General features: G+C 42.5%; 1 protein-coding gene across 26 annotated transcripts in view; it reads left to right on the top strand.

Annotated features, from left to right (window-relative positions):
• Nucleotides 1-26,280, top strand: part of DOCK9 (dedicator of cytokinesis 9) — a 278,727-nt gene that overhangs the window by 92,309 nt on the left and 160,138 nt on the right. For 3 of the 26 annotated variants that reach the window (XM_026493526.4, XM_048215687.2, XM_048215681.2), the window contains exon 1: nucleotides 8,073-8,480. The exons of 14 other annotated variants lie outside the window; for them this stretch is intronic. In XM_026493526.4, coding sequence (XP_026349311.3) covers nucleotides 8,355-8,480 — 126 coding nt within the window. In that variant the 5' untranslated portion in view covers nucleotides 8,073-8,354. Of the gene's footprint in view, nucleotides 1-8,068; nucleotides 8,481-26,280 lie in introns of those variants that run through there. 9 more of the 26 variants (XM_026493521.4, XM_026493518.4, XM_048215690.2 and 6 more) reach the window with 7 other exon arrangements.

A 26,280-nucleotide genomic window follows, 5' to 3' on the forward strand; every position in this document is an offset into this window, starting at 1 on the left:
AACCTCAGTAAAGGACCAAAGGTGGCTACAGCTCCATGACCGTCACTGTCACCACCACCACCACCATTGGTTACAAGTTATGTCATGTGTGTGTTTTGATTTGGCAATACAGAGGAGGGAGGCTTTGGTACCTTCCTTGGCATTGGCCCTCCCCACACACTGTGTTTGTGTGTCTTGCTCTGGTCCCTTTATTTGTCACATATCTACGAAGAAATTCATTTAGATGAGTTCCATATTTTTACAAGCACTCATGGGGGAAAGTTTGACTTGTCAGGATGTGTCGTCCAGGAATAACGTTTGAGCCCCCTAAAACTGGCTTTGTTTCCTATTCCTTGGCCGTCTCAATTTCGCATAGGAAATCCGTCACAATGAGTTTGGAAGAAGTGGAAGACCATCTTTTAGGTGGCAGGATGAGAAGGGATACATCATCTTTGCTGCTGATGAGTTTATCTTATGGAGGGGACATAATCTACTGCTTTTTAAAAGCGGGGACTTTCCAATTATTGTTAGGGAACTGGAATGATTGTAAATGGTCATTGTCTTTTAAATGCAAGTTAAATTAAGCCCGAAGTCCTAGGGGTACTCCTCAACTCACTTTGCCAAGTTTCCGCCTGGTGGACTTTCCCCTTGCAGCCTGGGGCTGTTTTCCTTTTTGCCAAAGTAAGTGTCCAGCTTTTGCCTGGAGGTCAGTCCTCTCTCCTGCCCCTAGGGTAGGTAGCTGATGGCCAAGAACTGTGACTTCTGGGAGTCATCAGCCCTGTGCGCCCTGCCAACTTGTCCCATCTCCATCATCTGTAAGTCAGGGGGGTCCACCAGTTTTGTACCTTATCAACACTGAAGGAACATGCTTTAAGTAATGTTAACATACACAAAGATTTTACAGAACTGATAAACTTGGAGGGTGGTTATTTGTGGTTTTCATTAGGTTGCTTTGGGAGGTAGATACGGGGAGAAGTGAAGGAATGGACATTTTGTCTTCCGTTTACAATGGAATGGAGGCATTTTATTTGGAAAGAAAAACTTTAGTGCTTAAAAAAAATCTTTTGGTGGTTTTTCTCACCATGCATATATTTCCTAGCCCTTAACTTCAACCCTTGTCACGTAGTGAGGAAAGTTAGAAAGTCCTTCATTTCAACTCCTGTGAGGCGTGGGTCTGTGATGAATCAAACCAAAGTGAAGCAGTTTCATCATTTATTCTCTAAGCAAACATTTATGGATTGCCTACTGTGTACACACCACATAGCCCCGTCCTTGCTGCAGTGCTTAAAGCTGACAGGGGGAGATCATATGTGCTGGGATGGCCTTGTCAGGGTGGACCGTGAGCTGGCGGGGCGTTGGTAACTCAGGCTGGGAGTTTCGTTTCCTGAGAAAAATCAGGGACATTATGTTTTCCTTTGCTTTGTAAATTTCCACCTCTAAAACAAATCATTGACACTGTTGGCTGAATTATCATTATTGTGTTTAAAGTAAATTGACAGTTTACAGAAAAACTATTGGTGTGCAGAGCGTTAAAGCTCTCTATCCAGACTGCGGGGATCCTAACTCTTCAGTAAATTTGTCCAAGAAGTATTTTTTGAGCATCTACCCTGTTTTAGGACCTGGGAATAGAGCAGTGAACAAAATAGACAAAATTCTTTGCCCTCACAGAGCATCTTCTTCTTCTTCTTTTTTTTTTTAAATTGGGATTTGACAAATAAGGAAAGTAGAATACAGAATGCCAGATGGTGATGGAGGCTGTGGAGAAACAGAAGCGGGGAGAGGGAATGTCATTGATGGCAGTGGGGCTGTCTTCACGGAGAAGCTTCTTGAACATTTGTGGCTGCATGCAGTTCGTGTTCCACACACAGTGGGACACATCCATGATCCACTTGGGTCTTGGGAATGCACAGAATCCAGTTAGAATGTAATGGTGGACATTTTGGTCCCTGTTTTCCAGAGGAGGGACCTGGGGCCCCCGGGGTGGTGAAGTCCCTGTGCTGAGTTCACACAGCCAGTACCAGAGAGCAGTCTCTAGAAATGCAAGGACTCTCCCATCTTTTTTTTTTTTCTTTTTAAAGATTGTATTTATTTATTTGACAGAGAGAGAGACAGCCAGCGAGAGAGGGAACACAAGCAGGGGGAGTGGGAGAGGAAGAAACAGGCTCATAGCAGAGGAGCCTGATGTGGGGCTCGATCCCATAACGCCGGGATCACGCCCTGAGCCGAAGGCAGACGCTTTAACCGCTGTGCCACCCAGGCGCCCCTGGACTCTCCCATCTTAACTGCCTCATCTGAAAACAGAGCCTTCTTCAGGGCCTGTGCCCTGCTGTCCCAGCACTGTGAACTGAGCCCAGAGCTGTGTAGGGGGCAGTGGCCTCCCCCTGCTCCTCCTCCTCACCCATAGAACATCCCGTAGTCCCTGTCATCTGTCAGCCTCTCAGCTCTGCTCCACCAGAGGAGGACCCTCCACGTGCAGGACATCTTCCATTGAGGATCTGACACATTTAGAAATAGATCCACTGTTGGGTCTTTTGTTTTTCTTTTGTGTGTAGTGGGGAAATGTGATTTTAAAATGTTCATCATTCCATTGGGGTGGTTTGTTTTCCCCCAAATCTCATCAATAAGGGAAGTTTTAATAGTTCATATAGACACGTAGAGCTGGAAAGACTTTTTAGTGTACATCCTTCATTTTATAGGTGAAGTTTGTGGGACCCAGAGAGGTGCAGTGACTTTTCTATTATTACATAGCTGTTGAGTCATATAGGGGGGGCTAAAACCTTGATGTGAGCTTTTCGTATACCATTTTTTTGCAATACAGAGTATTCGTTTTTTCCCCTGAATATAGAAATAATAAGTGCTTTTGGAGAAAATTTGGAAAGTAAGATTTTAGAGAAAAAAAATTAATAGCCTCTCATATCAGAGTTGATCAGCAGTCATGTATTTTTTTCAATCTTGTATGTGCATGTTATTGTGGGCATTTTTTCAATGTCATTAAAAGTTCTCAAAAACCATAATTTGTATTGGTTATCTTATTTGCTCTGTTTTGGAGATATACTTTCCTGGCCTTGGCTTGTGCATCTGGCATTACGTTTCACAGAATGACCTGTTTGCTGACTTGGCCATCACTCGACAGATGAGTGGGCTGCAGGTGTTGACACTGCTGATTGCCATCGCATGGCTTGTTTATTTAACTGGTGCCTGGTGTTTAAATTGCTGTTGTCTCTACTTAAATAGAATTTGAACCTGCTGAAGTGAAGAGCTTTGTGTCTCCAAACTTTGCTTGGCTCTCTAGCTCATTTCTCTGGACCTGTATCCTTATTCTGTGAGCGGATGATCTTCCTTTGGCTCCGTCTCTGAGTGCTAGATAAGCTCTAGGGGCCTCTCCTCAGAAAAAATCACAAACACACACAGAATTTTGAATGTAATTTTAGAGCGTTCACAGACCACTTCCCCCCACCAAGTTGAGCCTTGGATTCCAGGCTCTGAACCACTGGGTTGGTTGATAATGCATATTCCATTTCTGTGATCATTCGATTAAATCTCTGATGACAAGAGAAATTGAGGTGAGCATCAGACTTTATATGAGGTTTTGTTTTGTTTGTTTGTTTGTTTTTTGGATATTAATTCTTCTAAGAGGCCTCAACGGTCTGATGCAGAAAACCCTTTCCTCTCCCACCTCTGCCTGCCCCACATCTATTTCTCTTTTGTCACTATATCCCTCCTCTACCGAAACTCTTTATCACTTTGCTCCCTGCATTTGTGTCCTCTTCTGTTCTGTTTTTCTGCTTCTTGTGCCTTCTGTGTTCTATATTTTTGTTTTTCTCAGAAGGCCAGATCATTTTCCTGACACCTTTTCTTTTCTTTGGCTAGCAAGCTGACTAATAACAATACACTGTGGAAAATCTTTAGTCATTTGCTCCTTTTTGCAATTTTTCTTAATAATTTGTACTACTGTTTCACATTTTCCCCGACCAAGAGAAAAGAGATGATTACTTTGGAGTAGACACACACGCACACACACGGGTGTGTGTATGTGTATATATATGTACATATGTATATACAGTTATTTAATATTTAGATACATATATTTAATATATATTTAAGTCTCTACCTCAAATTGTGTGTATGTCTACATGTATATATTTTATTTAAATATACTTTACATATACTTTAAAGGCATATATATAAAAAATTTAAAGCCTCTGCACTAATATATATACAAATATATATAACATATTTAATGTACATATAATACAAATATATATATATGTATTATATATATATTTGCCTTTAAAGTTAATTGTTATGTTTTAAATACCCTTCTGATATGGCAAGAGAGTGAAAAATTTTGTTGAGGTAATTGATATGTGTTCCTTGTATGGGTTATTCCTTATATAATTTTTAGCTGCAGCAAAATGCAGTTTTAAATTTTATATAATTCATTGCTAAAAACAATTTTATTTACACTCCTTAAAGGTTCAGTTGTACTGTTTCCAAGTATACTTTTGTCTGAAAAATGTCTAGCAAGTTTTGCAGGATGCCATTTTCTCAGCTGGGAGAAAGGGACATTTTAATTATTAGTAAATGGTCCATTGGATTTCAGTTTATGAAGAGTTGAATGCTTCTGCCTTAGTTTGGGCCATTAACAAATGAAAATGTTTGCATATTTCTACAACTACTAAATTTTACTTTAGAGATACAGATAACCAGTGACATAGAACTGACATAAGCATTAAATTCAGCAAACGTGTTTTGGGGGCTTGCAGTCCTTAAGGCACTGGAGATGCAAAGGTGGTTAAGATATAGTTCCTGCCCGCGTGACTTTATAGTCTCATCGAAGAGCGTGACACATACAGACTTAGTAAAAGGTGGACTGTGAAAAGCTCTAAAATACAGGTAAATAAAAGGAATGCCCAGAGGGTTAACAGAAGAGGAGCTAATCAGTCCTGGCTAGGAGCATCAAGATGGCATTTATACTGGGTCTTAAGGCATGGGTAGGAGTCCTGGGTCAGAGGGCCTTAAGCTCCTTGCTTTTCAGAATGTGGTGGAACTTCATCTTCTTTTTTTTTTAAAGATTTTATTTATTTATTTGACAGAGATAGAGACAGCCAGCGAGAGAGGGAACACAAGCAGGGGGAGTGGGAGAGGAAGAAGCAGGCTCATAGCAGAAGAGCCTGATGTGGGGCTCGATCCCATAACGCCGGGATCACGCCCTGAGCCGAAGGCAGACGCTTAACCGCTGTGCCACCCAGGCGCCCCCGGAACTTCATCTTCTAGTGGAAGGGGGAGGGTGGGGGCTATAGAGTCTAAAGTTAGCCTTCCTTACAGTAAAAAATTGCCCTTGGAAAATTCCATAAATTTTCTATATGGATTTCATGGTTTTGTGTACCCAACCAGTACAAACAATTTGTGTGAATATTAAAATCTGAGAATTGAAACTCATATACAGAAGCATTCATTCCATCCTTCTTCCTCACAGGGTTTACTCCTTTCTGTTTAAACAGTAAAATTCTATATACCTTTAATACATGTTAGTAGATGTTTTTGTTATTGTAAGAGTTGAACAAGTTAATGTGTGAAAAAACTTGAAGTTGCTACATAGTAGGAGCTCAGTAAATGTTGGTGGACTTGAATCCAGAGGTCCAGGAAAAACCTTGTTCTTTGAAATGTTACAAAGGAATCCTTGGCCACTTACTTCCCATCATTCTAAGATGGCATTTCCTCCTGTGACTGCTCTGACCAGATGGCACTCTCATGTCCTCAGACATCGGTCTCACGAACCCTTTAGAGAAAGCACATCCTGCTTGGAGGTTTAGGTTCTGGAGTTGAATACTGTTCCATGGGACTCCCCTAGACCGGCCGACTTCTGAAGTGTTGGTCGTCCTAAATGACCAGAGCAGAACCAGAGCACTTGACATTGCCTGAGAAGATATGTAGCAGGAAAGCTGGCAATGGTATCTCCATTCCTGTACGTCCTGAGAATTTCCTTCCCTCATGAGTCCGACCCTTCGGAGGTGAGAAATTACATGGCCATCTTGCTCTCAGAATTGCTTTCCTTTATCCAGGATTAAATGCTTTCAGATGGTGGTGAGAAAGCAATGTGAACTTTGCTGCTGCATTTCCTGTAAACGTGTTGAGAACCTAGTTCATGAATCAGTCCCTTTTTAGGCAAATCTCTCTGTGGGAAATTAAAAAAATTTTTTTTCTTGCCTTATAGCTTGGTATGTTTTCTCCTTTTGGTGATATGAATCAGAGAACCTAACCTCTCTCCTGGCTACCTGGAAGCTCAGAGCCAATTTAAAGTTTTTTCCTTGATTACAAAAGAAGTATCAACTCGTTACTAAAATTTTGAAAAATATAGGAAAACTTTAAGAAGAAGATGCCTGGTTTGTGGCATGAACGCAGGGGTTCAAGATCCCTGTTCGAAGGCAGCTATCATAATCAAGCAGTGAACCGGAAAGACCAGTTGATTTGAAATTGCTGAAGCATTTTGTGATGCCTTGTCACAAGATGGTTGGTGGAATAATCATTTTAGATCACACAGCTGACGTCCAGAATTTAAGATAAGGGCCAGTTTCTTCAGCTGGGAATAACAACAACAGTAACAGTAGTTCCCCTTTAAATGAATACCTACTATGTACCTGGCACTGTGCTATGCCATTTTTACCCTTTCTACCTCTTCACTAAATTACCTTAATTAAACCCAGACACTGCCTTTACCTTTAGTTGCTGATCAGCAGCTTTTACATATTTTGTTTTTTAGCAGTTGGCATAACTAGAATAGACAACTGGTGCATAGTATCATGGTGAAGAGTGTGTACACTGGATCCATATTGTCACTGCTCACTGTGTTACCTTCTGCACATGTGTAACCCTTCTGGGCCTCAGTTTCTGCATCTGTAAAATGGGGATAACCACGTTACCTCCTTGGTTGTTACAAAGATTACGTAAATTGTCCATGCTGGTTGCTTGTAGTGCTCATACAACAAATAACCTTTTAAATTCCTTTTCATTACTTACAGAATGTAAGTAATTTTGACCAAATAGGATAGCATTTCTCTCAAAGTCCTGACCTGCTGGTGACTTAATGAAAATGGGGAATTGCGGAAGAATTGGGCTACTTAGAACTTCTCAAGCCATTTCAAGAAGTTGTTCAAATTGTTGGTTATGCTGTACTTAGGCTCAGTCTGTCTGTTTAGTGTGTGGTTTCAGACTTTCTTGCCTCCTCTGATTTATAGGATAATTCTTAAGTTTTGATGTAACTGCTACTTCAACTCTATATGTATGTAACTGAGGCTCTGGGTTTTTTTTCTTTTTTTTTTGGTGCTCTTGTAACTTTATGAAGATAGGTTTTTAAAATTCATATATCATATTGTTTTAGAACCTCGATTTGGCAAGTGAGTTTATATTTACCCTGAAAGATTACTCAAGGTTGAGAAATGGAGTAGTTTAAAAAAAATTACTGTAGAAATTAATTTTTTTAATGGCCTAGTTGAACTCTTGTGACTTATTACACAATTAATATTCACACCCAGGATTCCTGGTGTTTGAGTGACAGAAGAGAGAGACACTGCCTTATATTTTTACTGTGATCCTTTCAGTATCTCGTCTTGGGCTCATTACTGACACACTTGTTGATGGATTTAAAGTAATACTCTGTTCAATTAAAGTGTTTACCATGATAGGTAGCATCCCTGAAACTGTTTGATGACCTTGTCTTTCTCGCATAAAATAGTAGATAAATCAAGTTCCGTGTGCTGAGGTCTGCCATGCAGGGAGGGACTCTTTCCTTACACCTGCACCCATGAAGTGCAGGCTGTGGGACCCCTCACTCTTGGCCCTTCCCTCTTTTGACCACCAGCCGAGCATTCGGTGTTTAGCCATAACATGAAGGAAAGCATCCAGAAAGTACAGGATTTTAGAACACGCGGACAACCTAGCTGTCTCCTCAGCTCCAAGACCTTCAGATTTGAAGTAATCATGAAAGAATCTAACTGTGACTGATTTTCTTTTAAACACTGTGCTATTTTGATTCGGCTCCATTTGGCCCACGCCGTGTGGAACAGACACAATGAGGCTGGTCTTTATCAGAGAGACAGTACACTGTGTATTGTACAGTTCGGGTTTGTTTTCCTTTGGCCGGCGTGTGGGAACCTCCCATTCTCCGAGCAGTAGTAACACCCCTGGAGGCTGGCCCTCGCTGGCATGCCCTCCCACCCTACCGGCTCCGCGGACCCAGCCGGCGGGCTGACCACTTGTGCTTGGGAAGCCGGCTTCCTCTCCTTGCTCGGGCCAGTGGCATGCTTGTGCCTTGCACAGCCGGGGACTCGCAGCTGTCCCAGTTGCAGACTTTCTGACTGCGTTTTCAGCCGAGAATGCAGGCTGATAAATGCAGGACAAGTAGTAGAAGTGTCAAAAAGGAGCTGGTGATTGAATCCCCCCTGCGACGCAAGGATGCAGCTCAGGGTGAAGTGGAAGCAGAAGGCCCCGGGCCAGTGCTGGTGAGAGCGGTCGCCCGCAGCCTTTCTGTGGTCTTCTCCACGGAGTACTTTTACTGTGTGTGCGTGCTTAGCACCTCCTGGCACTCTGGTTTTAAAACTTGCTCTGCCTGTGTCTCGTGAACTCTCCTTTCTTCTCCTGTGGATTCACTTTGGTTCCACTTTGATTTTTCTTTGGGAGGAAAGATATGTTGACATTTTGTGGATGAAGGTGGTTTTCAGGAGGCTGCTTTGTCTAGAACAACTTTGTATTGTTCAAAATTATGTCCCACCTAGCTGCAGTGTTGCCAAACATACGCCCAGGGAGGCACGTTGCAGTCGCTTTCTGTGGGGTTGGCAAAGAAGTCCTTTGCAAGATGAAAACATTTTCACATGATGTATTTATGTTATTGTGAAAATTCAGATGACATTGGGGGGTTTTAACTAACATGACTGTTGAAGTTACATGTGTTCTCACTCACTCATTTTAATAGGTTAGCCTTGAACAAAGTAAGAAATAACCTAAACTTTGAACCAACTGATAGAAACGTTTCCTTTCTTGTCATTAGCGAAGCTCAGAGCAGTTGGGATAAATTCAAAGGGGTCTGGTAGGCTTTTAAGGGAGGAATGTGAAAAATGGTTGTGTTGTTATCATCAATGAGTAGGTTGTGCTTCTCTCTCGGAATTTCTTTAGTACAATAAAGGCACATAATTTTTTAAGCAAACTGCAAAAAACCACCAACATGCGCTGCAGAGAGGACAATTGAGCCTTTCAGATGATCTGTTAAAGGGATTGTTAAACTAGTATTTAGTGATTTTATATAGTGATTTTTTTTTTTAAACATAGAGGTTCAGTTGCTGTTACAAAGTGTTTGGTTAACTAACTTAATTTTCAATTAGTCCCTTTAATAATCTGAACTTAAATTTCCCTATAATGGGTTGGATTTGAATTAAATTGTTTTCCTCGGTGACACGTGAGACTGCCTTACGTTGTTTTGCCTTCAAAATGATATTGCTAACTGTGAACTGAGAAAGTTTGTAAATATGATGGATTTTTTCACAGGGATTTTTTCTGAGTGATTTTGTTTTCTTCCCCCTGGTATACTGGGTAGAGATGTTACTCATTATCTTGGATTCTTTTCTCCTAGCACAATAATTCATTTATCCATTGCTTGAGCCCCTTCATGCTGTGTAGATTTAACTGGTTAAAGCTCCTAGCTGATGTAACTTAGGATTTCTTGGAGGAAGTTGTGTGGTTTGGGTTCCCTTGTGAATATTCTTAAAAGTCTTTTGTCAGTGTTTCTCCAGATGTGTAGAAATATTTATCCAGAGGCTTAAATACACTATAGAAAGATGCTGTGTGCTTTTTTTTTTTTTTTTAATCATACAAGTGACTTTTAAAATATTTCCTTCTCAGGGCACCTTGTTGCTCTGTTTATAGAACATGTGACTCTTGATCTTGGGGTCATGAATTCGAGCCCCATGTTGGGCGTAGAGATTACTTAAGAAAAAAATAATGAAAACTTCCTTCTCTTTCTAGTGCTCCAAACATCAGCTGCTCATGTCGCAGTTATTTGTTTCGGTCAGTCTCACCCCAGGCAGGTCCACGGGGAGTTCTTTTTTCCACTCTCCTGGATGAGGCTGTGTTGGCTGCAGCTGCACCCAGTGGGTCCAGAACCTGCTGGCAGCGTGGAGAGCTCGGGCTCCGAGCATCTGCAGGGGCAGGTGTGCGAGAAGGGGGGAGGCAGCAGTGACCCAACGACAAGCATTTTCTTTTTTTTTTTTTTTTTTATAAAGATTTTATTTTTTTATTTGACAGAGATAGACAGCCAGCGAGAGAGGGAACACAAGCAAGGGGAGTGGGAGAGGAAGAAGCAGGCTCCCAGCAGAGGAGCCTGATGTGGGGCTCGATCCCAGAACGCCGGGATCACGCCCTGAGCTGAAGGCAGACGCTTAACGACTGAGCCACCCAGGTGCCCCAAGCATTTTCTTATCTGATAGTGTTTCTCTTCTTCCAATGGGGGAAGCAAGATAAAAAAGAGTTAATAACGGATAAGAGAAGCAAGGATATTTCAGCAGGGCCTCTGTCCAGGGCAGATCTTCTTGTGATTATCACTGCTCACGGCAAATGAGAATTCAATAAACTGCTTGGAATACAGCTTTTTGTCCAAGATATTTTTTAAAAGTATGCCAGCACAGTCATGAGATCTATTTGTTGTAGTGCTGTTCCTTATTGTTGTCAGTAGCCCTGGTACTTGGTGAGAGTACATGTGTAACATTTAAATGTAAGTAACTTACTTTATTCAAGAGGTAACATTTTAAAATCAAGTTTTGCTGATTTTAGTTATGTACACAATCAGTCCTTGGGGAAAATGTTACATGGTTTAGAAGGCATAAAAGTAATATGTGTAATAAATCTAGTGTAGAAATAGGGAAAAATAATGTGCCCTCATCTTTTTTTTTTTTTTTTATTAATAATGATTTTTTATTATATTATGTTAGTCACCATACAGTACATCCCCGGTTTTCGATGTAAGGCTCGATGATTTATTAGTTGTGTATAACACCCAGTGCACCATGCAATATGTGCCCTCCTTACTACCCATCACCGGTCTATCCCATTCCCCCACCCCCCTCCCCTCTGTAGCCCTCAGTTTGTTTCTCATAGTCCATAGTCTCTCATGTTTCATTCCCCCTTCTGATTACCCCCCCTTTCTTTATCCCTTTCTTCCCCTACTGATCATTCTAGTTCTTATGTTCCATAGATGAGAGAAATCATATGATAGTTGTCTTTCTCTGCTTGACTTATTTCACTAAGCATTATCTCCTCCAGTGCTGTCCATGTTGTAGCAAATGTTGAGAACTCATTCTTTCTGATTGCTGAGTAATATTCCATTGTATATATGGACCACAACTTCTTAATCCAGTCATCTGTTGCAGGGCATCTCGGCTCCTTCCACGATTTAGCTATTGTGGACATTGCTGCTATGAACATTGGGGTGCATATGGCCCTTCTCTTCACTACGTCTGTATCTTTGGGGTAAACACCCAGTAGTGCAATGGCTGGATCATAGGGTAGCTCAATTTTTAACTTTTTAAGGGACCTCCACACGGTTTTCCAGAGTGGCTGTACCAACTTGCATTCCCACCAACAATGTAGGAGGGATCCCCTTTCTCCATATCCTCTCCAACAATTGTTGTTTCTTGCCTTGTCTATTTTTGCCATTCTAACTGGCGTAAGGTGGTATCTCAGTGTGGTTTTGATTTGAATTTCCTTGATGGCTAATGATTTTGAACATTTTTTCATGTGTCTGTTAGCCATTTGTATGTCTTCATTGGAAAAGTGTCTGTTCATATCTTCTGCCCATTTTTTGATTTGTTTGTTTGTTTCTCGTGTATTGAGTTTGAGAAGTTCTTTGTAGATCTTGGATACCAGTCCTTTATCTGTAGTGTCATTTGCAAATATATTCTCCCATTCCGTGGGCTGCCTCTTAGTTTTTCTGACTGTTTCCTTGGATGTGGAGAAACTTTTAATCTTGATGAAGTCCCATAAATTCATTTTATCTTTTGTTTCTCTTGCCTTTGGGGATGTGTCATGAAAAAGGTTGCTTTGGCTGATGTCGTAGAGGTTGCTGCCTATGTTCTCCTCTAGAATTTTGATGGATTCCTGTCTCACATCGAGGTCTTTCATCCATTTGGAGTTTATTTTTGTGTATGGTGTGAGATAGTGGTCAAGTTTCATTCTTTTGCATGTAGCTGTCCAATTTTCCCAGCACCATTTATTGAAGAGACTGTCTTTTTCCCACCGGATGTTTTTTCCTGCTTTATCAAATATTAGTTGCCCAAAGAGCCGAGGGTCCATTTCTGGGCTCTCTATTCTGTTCCATTGGTCTATGTGTCTGTTTTTGTGCCAGTACCATGCTGTCTTTGTGATCACAGCTTTGTAGTACAGCTCGAAATCCGGCATTGTGATGCCCCCAGCTTTGTTTTTCCTTTTCAACAGTTCCTTGGAGATTCGGGGTCTTTTCTGGTTCCATACAAATTTAAGGACTATTTGTTCCAGTTCTTTGAAAAACGTTCTCGGTATTTTGATCGGGATAGCATTGAAAGTGTAGATTGCTCTGGGTAGCATGGACATTTTAACTATGTTAATTCTTCCGATCCATGAGCATGGAATATCTTTCCATCTTTTTATGTCTTCCTCAATGTCTTTTAAGAGTGATTTATAGTTTCTAGAATAAAGGTCCTTTACGTCTCTGGTTAATTCCAAGGTAACGTATGGTTTTTGGTGCTATTGTAAATGGGATGGATTCCCTGATTTCTCTTTCTTCGTTCTCGTTATTCGTGTACAGAAATGCAACTGATTTCTGAGCATTGATTTTGTATCCCGCCACGTTACTGAATTGCTCTATAACTTCTAATAGTTTGGGAGTGGCTTCTTTTGGGTTTTCCATATAGAGTATCATGTCGTCTGTGAAGAGAGACATTTTGACTTCTTCTTTGCCGATTTGAATACCTTTGATCCCTTTTTGTTGTCTGATTGCTGTTGCAAGGACTTCTAGTACTATGTTAAATAATAGTGTGTGCCCTCATCTTTACTCCAAAAGTGCCCACAATTAATTATTTATTGTATACACTTTCTTTTTTGTTTTGTTTTTATTTTTAAAAAGTAATCTCTATACCCAACATGGGGCTTGAACTCATGGCCCTGAGATCAGGTGTTGCATGCTCTTCTGACTGAGCCAGCCAAGCGCCCCTGGTATATAGTGTATACTTTCAGACTTTCTCCTGTGCATATAAAAATGTCACTTATTGTGGTGTGTGTGTTTGGAAAATGTTCTATAGATTTCTGCATTAATTTTCTCCCAGAACATATCAAAAACATCTTTCTTTGTCACCATTGATTTATGTCATTATTCTTAACGGCTGAATGGTATTCAATTTTATAGCAGTATCATGATTTGATGGTTATTTAATTTGTTTCCAATTCTTTGCAATTGGTACAATGTAGGGTCATTGAGAAATGACTTTGTGGGCTGTAGATGACTAACACTGCACTTAGTAGTAACTATAAATATATCTTAAAGCACTTAATGCAAGTCAGTATTTGTTCTGTAAAACTTGGATCAGAAGTCTCCTCTTGCTGCTTTTCTTTGGCAATAATGTTTCTTTCTCCTCTGCCAGGAGAACGGTTAAGGTCTCCCTGAGCAGGGGCTGCTTGTTCTGTTCTAGGTAAAGCCAGTGTCTTTTAGAGAAGGACGTATATGGACGTTCTGAAGTTTCAGAGGCTGCAGGGTTCAGCTTATAGACACCTTCATAGGAGGGTCTTGTCCCCTCATTTTGACAGTAAGCATGGGAGGCAGTGCATGCGAAACTTCTCCATGCCCATCCAGGCTCACTGCCAAGCCCATTGAAAAATGACTTTGTGGGCTGTGAATGACTAACAGGGGAACAATCAGGATATTGTTGACGTCTACAGGTTAGTTACCCTGCTTACATTTGAATACCTATTTTTGCCCCCAAACTCTAAATTCCTGGAAATAATTTATTCAAATTGTTATTTCTCAGCAATTTAGAGAACAGGGTGTGGCCTCTAAGAGTCCAAAATGGCTGGGGTATATGGCATTTGTGTTGCTCTTTCATTGGGTTACTTTCAAGAGGCATCCGAGAACTGAAGTATAGATCTTATTTTGGGAATTTAGAAGGTTGAAAGATGTGAAGATAAAGAAGAGCTGAATTTTCATGTGTTAGGTATACTCATTAGATATTTTTTGAAAAATTTCTTTTTAAAGATTTACTTTTATTTGTGAGAGAGCGTGCACGCATGCCAATGAGTGTGAGCAGGGGAGAAGGAGAGAGAATCTCAAGCAGACTCCCCACTGATCATGGAGCCAGATTCAGGGGCTCGATCTCACGACCCTGAGATCATGACCCAAGCCTAAATCAAGAGTTGGACACTTAACCCCCTGAGTCACCCAGGCTCCCCGAAAAGTTTCTTTTTTGAGACACCTTTTTTCTTTGCTATTTTTCTGGGATCTTCAAGTGGTAAAAACGGAGTCTGAGTTCTTACTTTGATATTTTGAACGAACGCATGTTTAGCTAAATGGCTACATGAGAGGCAGCACCTGTGGCCATGTAGTAACGGGTAGGAGACGAGGCTTCTGGCTAGACAAGTAGGTGCATTGCCTGGGAAAACCTCTCTCTGCCTGAAGTCAGTTTACTCTAGAAATAGACAAAGAAGTGAATTAAGACACAAACCCTGAAGTATAAGGTTATGGGCAATGATCATGTGAATGTGTATATCCTATAAAACTTTAGATGACTGTGATCGAGTTAATTAAATTATGCTTATAAAGCCCTTTGGCCCTGCAGGTTTTCCAGCATCCCTGTAGACATCTTTAGAAATAATTAATGATATTAAGGACATTGGTGATATTTGATAAGTAGGTTTTTTTTGTTTGCTTTTAAAATATTGAGTGGTGAAGGAAAGTTCCTATAAGCTTTCTGTAGTGACATATTCCCAGGTGATAAAACCAGGAAAGTTTACTTATTCAGAGCCATAAGCCTTCACTCTGCTTGTTGGTTTTCCCCTTGGTTTATTTGTTTTCTCATTCAACCCAAATTTATAAGCACTGAGATTTGCCGAACTCACTAACACCCTTCCTCTCCTCAAGCAGGTCTGGCTAATGAGGGGCTCTCACATGGTATTTATTAGGCACAGTGAGTGCTAATCTCACTCATCCTTTTCCACTTAGGCAGACAACACTTAAATCATCATCAGTTCCAGCAAGGAACTTGTTCTCAAATTTTTAGCGTCCAAAGCAGGCCCAGCTGTGCTTTACGGAAGGCACAAGGGCCCCTGACCGTCCATATGAACAGTTTGCATGAATGAGGCACCCTGAAGGTGCACGCATATTTTGTGGGTCTGTCAGTGGAAGGAATCTTTGGGGAGTGCATGCTTAGATAGGGTCGGGGTGAATTGACTAACCATGCAGGCATGGAAAACTGTCCCAGAGAAGGGACTTCCACAACCATGTCACTACCCATTACAACACAGAGCCACTCTCTACTTTCTGGGATTCTTGCTCACATAGAACACGAAAACCCACCCAGCTCCAGCGTGCTGCTTTCTCATATTGTTCATCAACAGGGAGGCAGAAGGGCTGATTACATTTTTTTGTGACAGGGTAATGCAAATTGCTTTCTTTTGTTTTTTGGAGTAATAACAAAAATATTTATATAGTGCCTTGCTCTGTGCCAGACACCGTTTTAAGCCTGTTAAACAGATTATTTCAATTCTCACAGTTCTAGGAGGCACGTGCTATTATTGGTTCTCTTTTTACAAATGAGGACACAGTACAGAGAGGTTAGGTCACTTGGTAAAGTTACATCTTTAATAAATGGCAGAGCCAGGGATTTTTGGCTTCCAGTCAGATTTTCCAAAATCCATACCTGGACACTTACATACAATTCATGAGCAAATATGAACATACTTACTTGGGCTTAGCATTGGTATTATAAAGATGAAAAAGAAAGGTTGAAAAACTCCTTGCCCTTAAAAAATTTAGAAATTTTTAGAGAAAGACCAACTTACAAGGGACAGAACAGCAGTGGTTGAGTAGCGTAGACAAAGAGAGGGATAGCTGTGCCTGAAGGAGTTGGAAATATGAGCAAAAGAGAATTCACTGTCTTTCTTACCTTGGGTGTCACATTTTATCACCTCCCCAGGAGGTTAGATAGGACTGTAGACTGATGGAATATCTAAGAGTCCGGAGACATCTTATTTTCTTCCCTAGATTTGTTTTTTAATGAATTTACAGCATGATCTAGGATAACCCTGAAATGCTTATTCCCTAACCAGGAACATGGACACGTTGGTTCCTGTTGTGTTTAGAGGAGGCTGCCGTTCGCTTTGCGTGCTCTTTGACAGGTAGTGGCTAAGTCCGGGGCAGCTGAACTATGTATGTCACTGGTAGCAGGTGGTGTGGGTGGTCTAACAGAAAGCCGTTTGGAGACTAGAGACATATTTTTGGTCCCAGATCTGCCTTGTAATCCCTGCTGATCATCACCCTTCCCTCCTTCAGTAGTTTTCTCATCTGTAGCATGAGAAGCATGTAGTGAATAATCTCTAAGTTCTGTTCTGGGGCTAAAGCTCCATGGTTCAGGGTTATTAGCTTTGATCCCAGAAAAACCTGTGATGGAGTCAGGTCAAGACCCTGGAGTTTTAGTTTCAGGTTCTATGTTTAGTTTATTCAAAATCTTCTGGGTTTTGAGTTGTAGGAGCTACAAAATAGGGGATAGTGGATTGCCACCCAATGTAATGAGTAAGGGGAGTGAAATGGGTTGGCCAGTCTGGAAATAAATAAAAGTGGCAGCAGAATTTGGAGTTAGGGAGAACTGTGCAGGAGATTCACAAAGGCCTGACAAGCCTGCAGATGACATATCACTGTGAGTATAATTTTAGAACCAAGAAGGCTTGGAAATTATAGTTTATCCTCAACCTTCCAGAAGTTTGAAATATCCCTGTAATGTGATACCGCTAGTCCTAAGTCTCTCTTAGAGGAACACTTTGAGGCTTTAGAAGTTTTTAGTGCTCACTTTCCAGACAAGAGTATGTGTCACTTACCAGTGGATATCTGAGGGTTTCGCCAGGTTCTCTGGGAGGAGCCAGGCTGTTGTCCTGTTTTGGGATCTCTTTGCTATGGAGAGTGGTCACTGCCAAGGGAGAAGCAGAAGTGACTGATGCAAGGAGCCCTACAATCAGTCATGAGGCCTGGGTCCTGTGTCTTTTAAGCCTACTTGACGTTTGTAAGCCAAGATTGGTTTCTATCAGATGGAGATAGTGGTAGTGACTGCCCTCCAGACCGCTCATCTCCAAAGGTTATCTAGACTGCGCCGGTCAGCTTACCACAGTGACTCTTTCCTTGCTCTGAGCTGGGCTCCAGCATGCTGCCAGACTGCTCTTTACAAAACACAGATAAACCCCTTTTCTACCTTTCCTTTGCAGAGAAGGCAAAGCATGGCTTATTTGATCCTTGGAGGCCAGCCCTGAGCTGGTTTGCTGGCTTCATCTCCCGCACCTTCCAAAATGCATCCTGACCAGGGTCCGGACTATTTCACTGAGGGTGCTTTCATACCTGGCACAGCTCTTCCTGTGCGTGGCATGCTTCCCTGCCAGACTATTCCTGTCTGCCCTTCAAGTCCCAGCTCACATGCCAGCTCCTCCAAGAAGCCTTTTGAAACCCTCTCCCCACATCTCCCCATGGGCTGTGTGCTCCTGTGGCCCATTGTGGCATCGTTATTCTAACACATTCAATTATTATACAGCTCTGCTGTGTTGTAGCTAAGGTTTATACTCCAGCTTCCCTCACTAATGCGGGGGGGGGGGGAGGGCTTCTGCCCCAGTGGGAATCATGAGTGGTTTTGTTTTCATTGTATTCCATCTCTGACATAATATCATGCCCCCTCCACCCTTTTGTTCTTTTGGGCATGGTCCTGGTCACTCTTTGAGGAATGTAATGGCAAAGAATGTGTTGCAGAAAGGGCCCTTCAGGAGAGACTGGATCTGTGGATTCTTCTTCAGTCTTCCCCCTTCCCCTTCAAAGGTTTAGCCACCAATATCCAATTGAATTGCCAAAAGTAAAAAAGGGTGCATCTAGAGAAAGCTACTTGACTAAATAGGTTGTGGGTATTATGCCCTGAAACTCTCCTGTGCTTCTGTTATTTTTGATCTAAAATGCTAACTAACATTTTATGTGAGTACTTACTTGAGTACAGAAGTGCAAACTTATGTGAACAAAGTCAAAACCCTTTTCTCTCATGCTCTTTGCCAGCACCCTTTTGGTATCGGTACCACTTCTTGTCCGCCATTCACCTATGGTTATAGTACATTTGGAAAAAAATCATTGTGTGACCTTATTACCAGCATCCCATCACTATATGTGGAAAAGGTAATGGAGACCCATAGAGTGTAGGGCAAAGAAGATAGCTCTTCCTGGGGGAGAAAGATAGGAAAGATGAGAAAGGTGGGGCCTCTTAGCACTGAACAACACTCAACAACACAGGTTGCCTCCTTTACTTGACCAAGACGAGACCTGTTTTGGTCTCTAATGTGGGTTAGTATTTTTTCCAAAATCTGTTTTGTCCCCCCAGGTAACAGTTTCAGGAAGTGGTTTATCCTTTGTTTTGCCTTGAAGTTTAAAAAATTACCTGTATGTTAAAGTTTCATACAGTCTATAATAGTACTGTTTAATAGAAATACAGCATGACCTACATATGTAATTTAAAAATTTTTGGTAGCCAAATTAAAATAAAAAGAAATAGGTATAATTAATTTTAATAATGTAATTTTAACCCGTTATTGCCAAAATATTATTTCAGCATTTAATCCTTATAGAAATATCAAGGCATTGTATATTCTTTTATTCCTGCTAAATCTTTGAAATTTTATGCCTATAGCATTTCTGAATCCGGAATAGCCACATATGGCTAGTGGCTACTGTATTGAACAGGCAGGTCTATAGTCCTACGTATTGCATAGCTTATACACCTCAAACCAGAAAGTTGTCGTTTGAAGGGGGTGAGTCATTGGATGGGGTACCATATTTGTGACCCTGTGGAGGAAAAATGCACGATTTAAGTGTAAAGTTGGCCTTTCCTCATAAGATGATCCTTGAACTGTTTATTGGTAATGTATATTAAATACGACCTAATGACATTAATATATGTCCCAGCATTCAAACCTGGTTCTTCAGGAAGATTTGGTATTTTGGGGTATGATTTTTAATATTCTTGAGACTGAAAGTGAGTATTTTTTCATGAAAGGACTCTCTGCCTTTTATCTCTCCCTCGGTGAGATCATGGAGCCGGGGCAGTTCAGTGCCCAGAATTGAGCAGAAAGCCTCAGACTTCTGTCCTCCCTGGAGAAGTGGTGGCTGAAGCATTACAGTGTGGAGTAGTGCTGTGCAGTTGTCCCACAAAGGGAAGTGGAGACATTGGGGAAGCATTTCCTATTCTAGAACTTTGACGTTCCATCGTGCTTACTGCAAGTGGGTTATGGGAAGGGTCCTGGGCTTGGAGCCAGGAGATCCAACGGTCACCATCTGTGTGACCTTCACTAATTTATGTAACCCCTCTGAACTTCAGTTTCCTCATCTGTGAAATGCTGATGATACATACAGATTGGGGGGGGGGGTTTAGTGAGATAATGTGTGTGTGATCCAGCAAAGGCATGTGTATGTTTTAGGCACTAAAGTTTTCTGGTGTCCAAGTGACACAACTTTTTATGATCCCCTTGACCACCATTTCATTCCTGCTCTGAACAGGCACTATATACTGAAACTTTTCAATAACCGTGAGATGATGATAGAGAACTTGTTACTTACCCATTTTCTGATGTAGATACGGAGATTTAGTAACTTCCCCTAAGACCCCATAGCTAATAAGCAGTTGGAACTAGGATTTCCTGAAAATACTTTTTAAATATGAAATTCTCAAACATACACAAAAGTAAACTGGTAGAGGGTTTCTCAAACTTGGTTGAGCATCAGAATCACCTGGCTTTGTTAAAAACCCAGATTGCTAGGCTCCACCCCCAAAATATCCGATTCAGTAGGTCTGGGATGAATTTGCATTTCTAACAAGTTTCAGATGATGCCGAAGCTGCTGGTCTGGGGTTGCACCTTGAGAACCCTGGGACCAGTATAATGAACTCCCATCTGCCTGTCACCGCCTCCAACAATGGTAAACGTTTTTGGGACCAGGATTTTAATCCTAACTCCTCACACCTGCCTTTAGCTGGTCCCTGAACAGCCTTTCTGGTGATGAAGTGTGCAGAAACACTTCTGAGAACCAAATATATGTTATGAATATTCCATCCCCTGCTTCCATTTTCAAATAAGTAGCTTGAAGCTGTTTTGAAATCTGACTATATTGGGCCTTTTAGAGCCTTTTAGCTTAATTGACCTCTTCATTTCACAGTTCCAAAAATAGCTTTTATTGACATAGAATTAAGAATTTCAAGCAAAATGCTAGAAAGAAAAATTGTTGGCTGGAGAAGGATCTGTTGTACAAATTTAAAGTAGAATTATTTGTACAGTTGCTACAGTGCATCTTTTTCTTTTTTGCTTTCATTATTGCTTCATACTTGTGCAAAAATGTCAGGCAGAAGCGGAAGCTGGGATGGATGGGTAAGTGTGAGGCACATGCTGAGCCTGCGCCCCAGGCTCTCGGTCTGTTCTCCCCCCCCCCCCCCGCCCCCGCACCGTACACCCTCCTTTGCCTCTCTTAGTCCATGCCCTGAGTCAGGCGAGAAGACCTTCAGGCATTGTCTTTGAAAGGACGAGAGCCCCATGCCGCTGAGCTCTCTTCTCACGTGCCCACGGGCACAGGGCGAGGAGGAGTCCCCTACATCCTGTCTGGGCTTCTCTTGTTGACATTCTCTGCACATTCCCGTTGAGCACAGCTGACTAAATGCAGGCAGCTCTATGGGTTTTCATTGATTGGTATGATCTTTATTACCTCAGCTTGCATTGTTACGTGTCTTTTATACCATTTTCTAGATGTTACTGATTTGACAGTTTTCACAGTCTTTAATTCTGCTTATTTTAGTAATAGGATAATAATTTTTGGAAAACCACAGTTATTTATAAAACTGACACATATAAAATCCAGACTCTTCCTTCCGTCAAACTGATGTTGAGTGTCCAAGTTTTGTTAATGCTGACATGTCTAATTAAATAAAATCTTCATTTAGTGGCAAGTCCTCTCATTTGAGTGCTTTTTTTTTTTTTAGTGCTGTATAAAAAGGGAATTCAACATCTTATCAGTGTTCATAACATAAAGTGCTGTATTCATAAGTGTGTCATTCTTTTAGCCTGGTCTGAGGATAGTACTACACTTCAGTGTAAGAAATCTATTTAGATGTCTGAGACGTTGGTGTCCTCTATGCATTCTTCTAAACATTCACCGGTTAATTAACCTATATGGGAGTGCTGAGGTTTGAGCTCGCTTCGCAGTCCAAGCTTAGGTAAGGTCCTCTTTCTCCTCCAGTTTTTTGTATCGCGTGCTTGTGCGCACTGTTATTGAAAGTGCAGAAATCAAAATGTAGAGGCTGAGGGGAAGAGCATGGAGCAGGGGTCAGGAGACCTGGGATCCAGCCCAGGCTTGCAGGCAGCTCCCCCTGGGCCCAAGGACAGTCACGTAACTCCCACGCTCCCAGGTTTTCCTGTCTGTAAAACGAGAGGGCTAGACCAGATAATCTCGGGTTCTGATGTTTGCACATCGCAGTTCTAATGTTACTGGACCTCCTGCTCCTTTTCAACAAGCATGCTTTTCAACAGCTGCTGAGGCCATTGTTTCCGCACACACTGATGAACAATCTGGAGAAGAACATGTATTACTGAAGGGGATGTAATCATATTTTGATGATCATGATCTCCTAAGTTTTAATGTCCTGAGTCGAGGGAAGGAAGAGCATGTCTATGATAAGGCAGTTGGGAGGTCGCTTTCCAGAGTGAGCATGGCTCGGGGCCTAGTTCTGTACCGCTCAGCCCCCTTCCTCCTGCACCATTTTCCTTCCTCAGGGCCCGTCACAGTGCGGCACACTTGCCACTCTGGCCTCCTCTTCCAGTGCAGGCTGTAGTCTAGGGGCAGCTCAGAGACATGTGGGCACCCCAGGCCAGCCAGTCATTGGTACCTCCTCAAACAGATGCCATTCAAATTGTTTACTGTTTATTTCTGTATTGTTTGTTTATAGGCTCTGTGCCCAGCACGGAGCCCAACCCGGGGCTTGAACTCACAATCCCAAGATCAAGACCTGAGCTGAGTTCAAGAGTTGGACACTCAACCAACTGGGCCACCCTGGTGCCCCAGTTGTTTACCCTTTTAGAGGAGAGACTGAGGGCTGCTTGGGGCATAGCCATTCCTCTCCAACTCCAGTGATGCCCACCTGTCCAGAGAAATCGGGGTCCTACAGTTAAGCGTTCTTTGTTTCTCCTGCACATCCATTGCAGAGCCCCAGTGCTTACCTCGGGTGGCTTATTCACGTGTGCTTGGCAGCCACACAGAGTACCCTTTCAGAAAGGACTTCTCATAAATGTTGTTTTCCGGAGGTGCTGTAGCAGCACCCCTAGAGACTGGTTTCCCAAGCCTTTGGCCTGCTGGCACCCCGTCCCCGTTACGCAGCTCGGCCCCAGCTATCCTGAACTGTTCGCTGCTTCTGGAACTCACAGTGCTCTCAGGAGGATTTATCCGGAAGCTAAGGATTCTTCAGTTTCAGGATTCTTTCCAGGGTCCCAGAAGGGCCTCCAGCAACTTTACATTCAAAATTTTGTGTGTGTTGTTTTGTTTTGTTTTAAGAATACTGTTGTATTTTCCTTCCCCTTCCAAATATGCAAATTTCAGGCCCCACAAAATCTGGCTCCATCCAGGAGCGTGCTCCTTCGTGTCTCCATTTTCTCTGCAAGTCCACCCTGAATCCGGGCTGACTCATTCCCCTCTTAGACTGCTCTGAAGCACCCCACGTTGTCAGGTTCTGTCCCCCATCCAACACGTATTCATCGGGTGCCTACACTATGCCACACCTTGTTCTAGGTGTTGAGGGAGCAGTAAATAAAATGGAAATCTTGACCTCTTTGGAGCTTGTACTCTAACTGGGGGGAAGCAGGTTCATTCTAGGTGGGGTCTGATGCCACTCCTAGGTTCCCACTGTTGTCAGTTATTCTGCTGTCATCCTGTGTGTCACACACACATCGTGACGTGTGAAGTCTGTCTGTTTCCCCTTTGGACTGTGAACTCTCTAGAGTGGGGCCTGTGTCCTTGTTATCTTGGCATCCCGAAGACCCTGACACAATGCATGTGGATATGGACAGGCTTAGTAAAAGTCTGTGGAGAGAAGGAATACATAGCTGCTAAGAATATTTGCATGCAAGGAAAGGATGCAGCTGCTAATTTCCTGTGCCCGTGCCCCCCCCCCCCCCCGCCAGTTATAGGAAAATGAGGATTCTCCCTTCAGATTTAACCATGTAAGTTCCTGGTGGGAGTATGTAGTGAGAGTTGTGTGTAAGACAGGAGCAGCAGGAAGGCTCATTGGGCCACCCTGATTAACTTCCACTCTTCCTTCTTGTTGCAAGCTGTGTTGTCCCCTCCCCAGCGACAGCGCTGAGGTCCTGTTGGCAACGTTGAGAAGTGCACATTTTGAAAATGAACTAAGTTCCACGAGACGTTTTTATCTCAGCTGGATCAAGTAGCTTTTATCGTCATGCAGATAAATTAAGGAAGTTTTAAATTCTTTGTAAGCAGAAACAATAAATTTCTCATTTCTTAAAATAGAATGCTTCAAGAGTTGCCATTTCCTCAGTTTGCTATTTCAAGAAGTGGTATTCAGGATTTGAGCTTGTGTTAACATTTAATTACCAGAGACACGAAGTCCAGAAATGACTAGAAAGTTCACAGGAAGCTATCCTGTCAGAGAGAAAAGCAATGAAATCAGTAAGCCTTTCTGCTGAGCTCTTCCCATGGTTTTCGAGGCTTCAGACATGATTGGCCAAAATTGAACACATTTGTGCGCCTGTGCTCTCCAGCTATGCTGGATTCCAGAGGAATCTCATTTTCCTGGCACCGAGAGGATTCCCTGGCTTCTATTTGCCTGTGGATCTGGAATTTCAATTTGCATGGATGTTGGGCAGCCAGACCCACAGCAACAAATGCTGGAGGAAGGAGTGAGGTCGGAGAGCCTCAAAGGGAGGTTAGTGGGGAGGGCACTGGGGATCATGCCTTTTGGCACCTGTGACAGCCACAGGATCACCGGGGTTCACCATGCTGCCCCTGCTTCTACCAGTGGATGGGGACTGGTGGGCCCTGGTATCAGGGGCTAACCTGTACCCACATTGTTCCTTAAGATGCAGCTCCTTCTTCCACGGTCCTGATCACATGGCCTGGCTTCAGGCCTTGCCTGTAGATCCCTGGCAAGGAAGCCAAGGTTTTGATTCATTGTTAGGAAATGTCTGTGGGCGCCGGGCCTCCCAAACCCTCCAGTAGAGTCTGCCTCCACTCTCTCCCCTGAAGTGCCACATAACCGGCTGTGAGGAGTGCAGCACGGGGCTCACCGCCTGCCCTCTCACCTCTTCTAGAATCTTCAGTCCTCCTTCTCTCATGGCCCTGTCCTAGGGGAGTGGGTCTAAAGTGCTCCTGTATACACCCTGACCCCCCAACAGTTCTTCTTGGTCCTGCCTGACACAAACTTCATCAATACTCCGTTCAGTTTTTACTGTAAGCATGTATTTGTGTTTATTTTGGGCTCAATCCCTGAATTCCAGTGTCATCTCTATTAGTATACAGTTTTCCTCTGTTTGGCCTTTTGTGTTTCCTTCTTTGTGCATGCCCCTACCATTGTTGTCTGTTTTATTTTATATGTTCTTGGCGAGTACAGGAAAGTTTTTGTAAACTTTTGTAAACCAGTTTTGTAAAGTGGTGAAATTGAATGTATGTGGAACATTTACCACTCCCCCTCCCCCACCAGACAAAAATCACTGTCATGATTTTTGCACTGTCGTGCAAGCAACACATTTAATAATAATAATGCTTATAATAGTAATAACAACAGCTGCATTTATCATGTGCTTACAGTGTGCCAGGCTCTGTCAAGCATTTTACACGCATGCACTCAACAGAGCCTGGTAAGAGCCCCACACAACTGTGCAGCTCAGCTTTCTTAACCTCTGTACTGAACTGCCTTCGATTCACATCTGCGGGGTATCTCTGGCCCCACCAGGGCAGAGCCAGGTTTTGTGAGTGATGAAGCTTAGAATGTGAGGGGCCTTGTCTAAAAAAATAATTCAAAATTATAAATACAAAATGAGGCATGGAAGTTAATATTTTATTTAGAGTTTGAAAAGAAATCACAACAAATTACAAATTCTAAAAAGCTTACTCAAACCATAAACATCAGAAATACAGGAGAACAACATTTTATTGTGCAAATCACTTGGTACACCTCACTAATACTTTCTTCCCTGCATTTTTTGGTTTCATACTATTATCACCTCTTCATATGATCATGGTTTGGTTTGATCACTCTGGATAGATCATTTAATCTTTCCTGTAGCATTAGTCAACATTTGCATTTTATTAATCATAGTTTAGGAAAGTTTCCTCTAGCTTTGTAATGTTTGGTAGCATCACATAAATTTTTAGGATTGAAAAAAAACCTCTGTTAGGTTTCTTTCATATATGAGGTGAATAATTTTGGGGGCATTCTCAGATTGTGCGATGACTAACCTCAAATATCCCCCAAGTAGTCCTGGGGTCAAACACCTTGAGATATACCTGTATTGCAACATGACCCCTCATGCTGCACCTCATGTGACATGCGTCATGACATTGGGTGGACTGACACAGTCGCCGTGGTCCTGCAGATTTTCCTAAGAAGCCAAGATGCTGAGCAGCAACTGAGCTCTACACAGACATGGGGCCTGGGCAGGGGTCGATGCAAGTGGGGGATACCAAGCTTTGTGCACAGTCACCATGTCTCTGGGTCCTGGGCTAGATGCTGGGGGTGGGGGCAGGGATAAAGAGACCCAGCCCTGTCCCAAGGCACCGATAGTTAAGGAGGTTTACAGGTCATTTCAGCCCAAGGTAGAATAAACTGCCTTCTAGGACTGCTATTAACAGGAGGCGTCCCTGTCGGAGAAGGGAAAGACTATCTCTGATGGGTTGAGGGAGGTGCGTCCTGGTACAGGGCCAAGTTCTGTGTGCCCTGGGGCTCGAGCAACTCTGCTTTCACTCCTTTGGCGTATTTGCTTGTGGGAGATTTGATTTTTAGAGG

This window comes from Ursus arctos, unplaced genomic scaffold, assembly GCF_023065955.2.
Source record: "Ursus arctos isolate Adak ecotype North America unplaced genomic scaffold, UrsArc2.0 scaffold_10, whole genome shotgun sequence".
NCBI lineage: Eukaryota > Metazoa > Chordata > Mammalia > Carnivora > Ursidae > Ursus > Ursus arctos.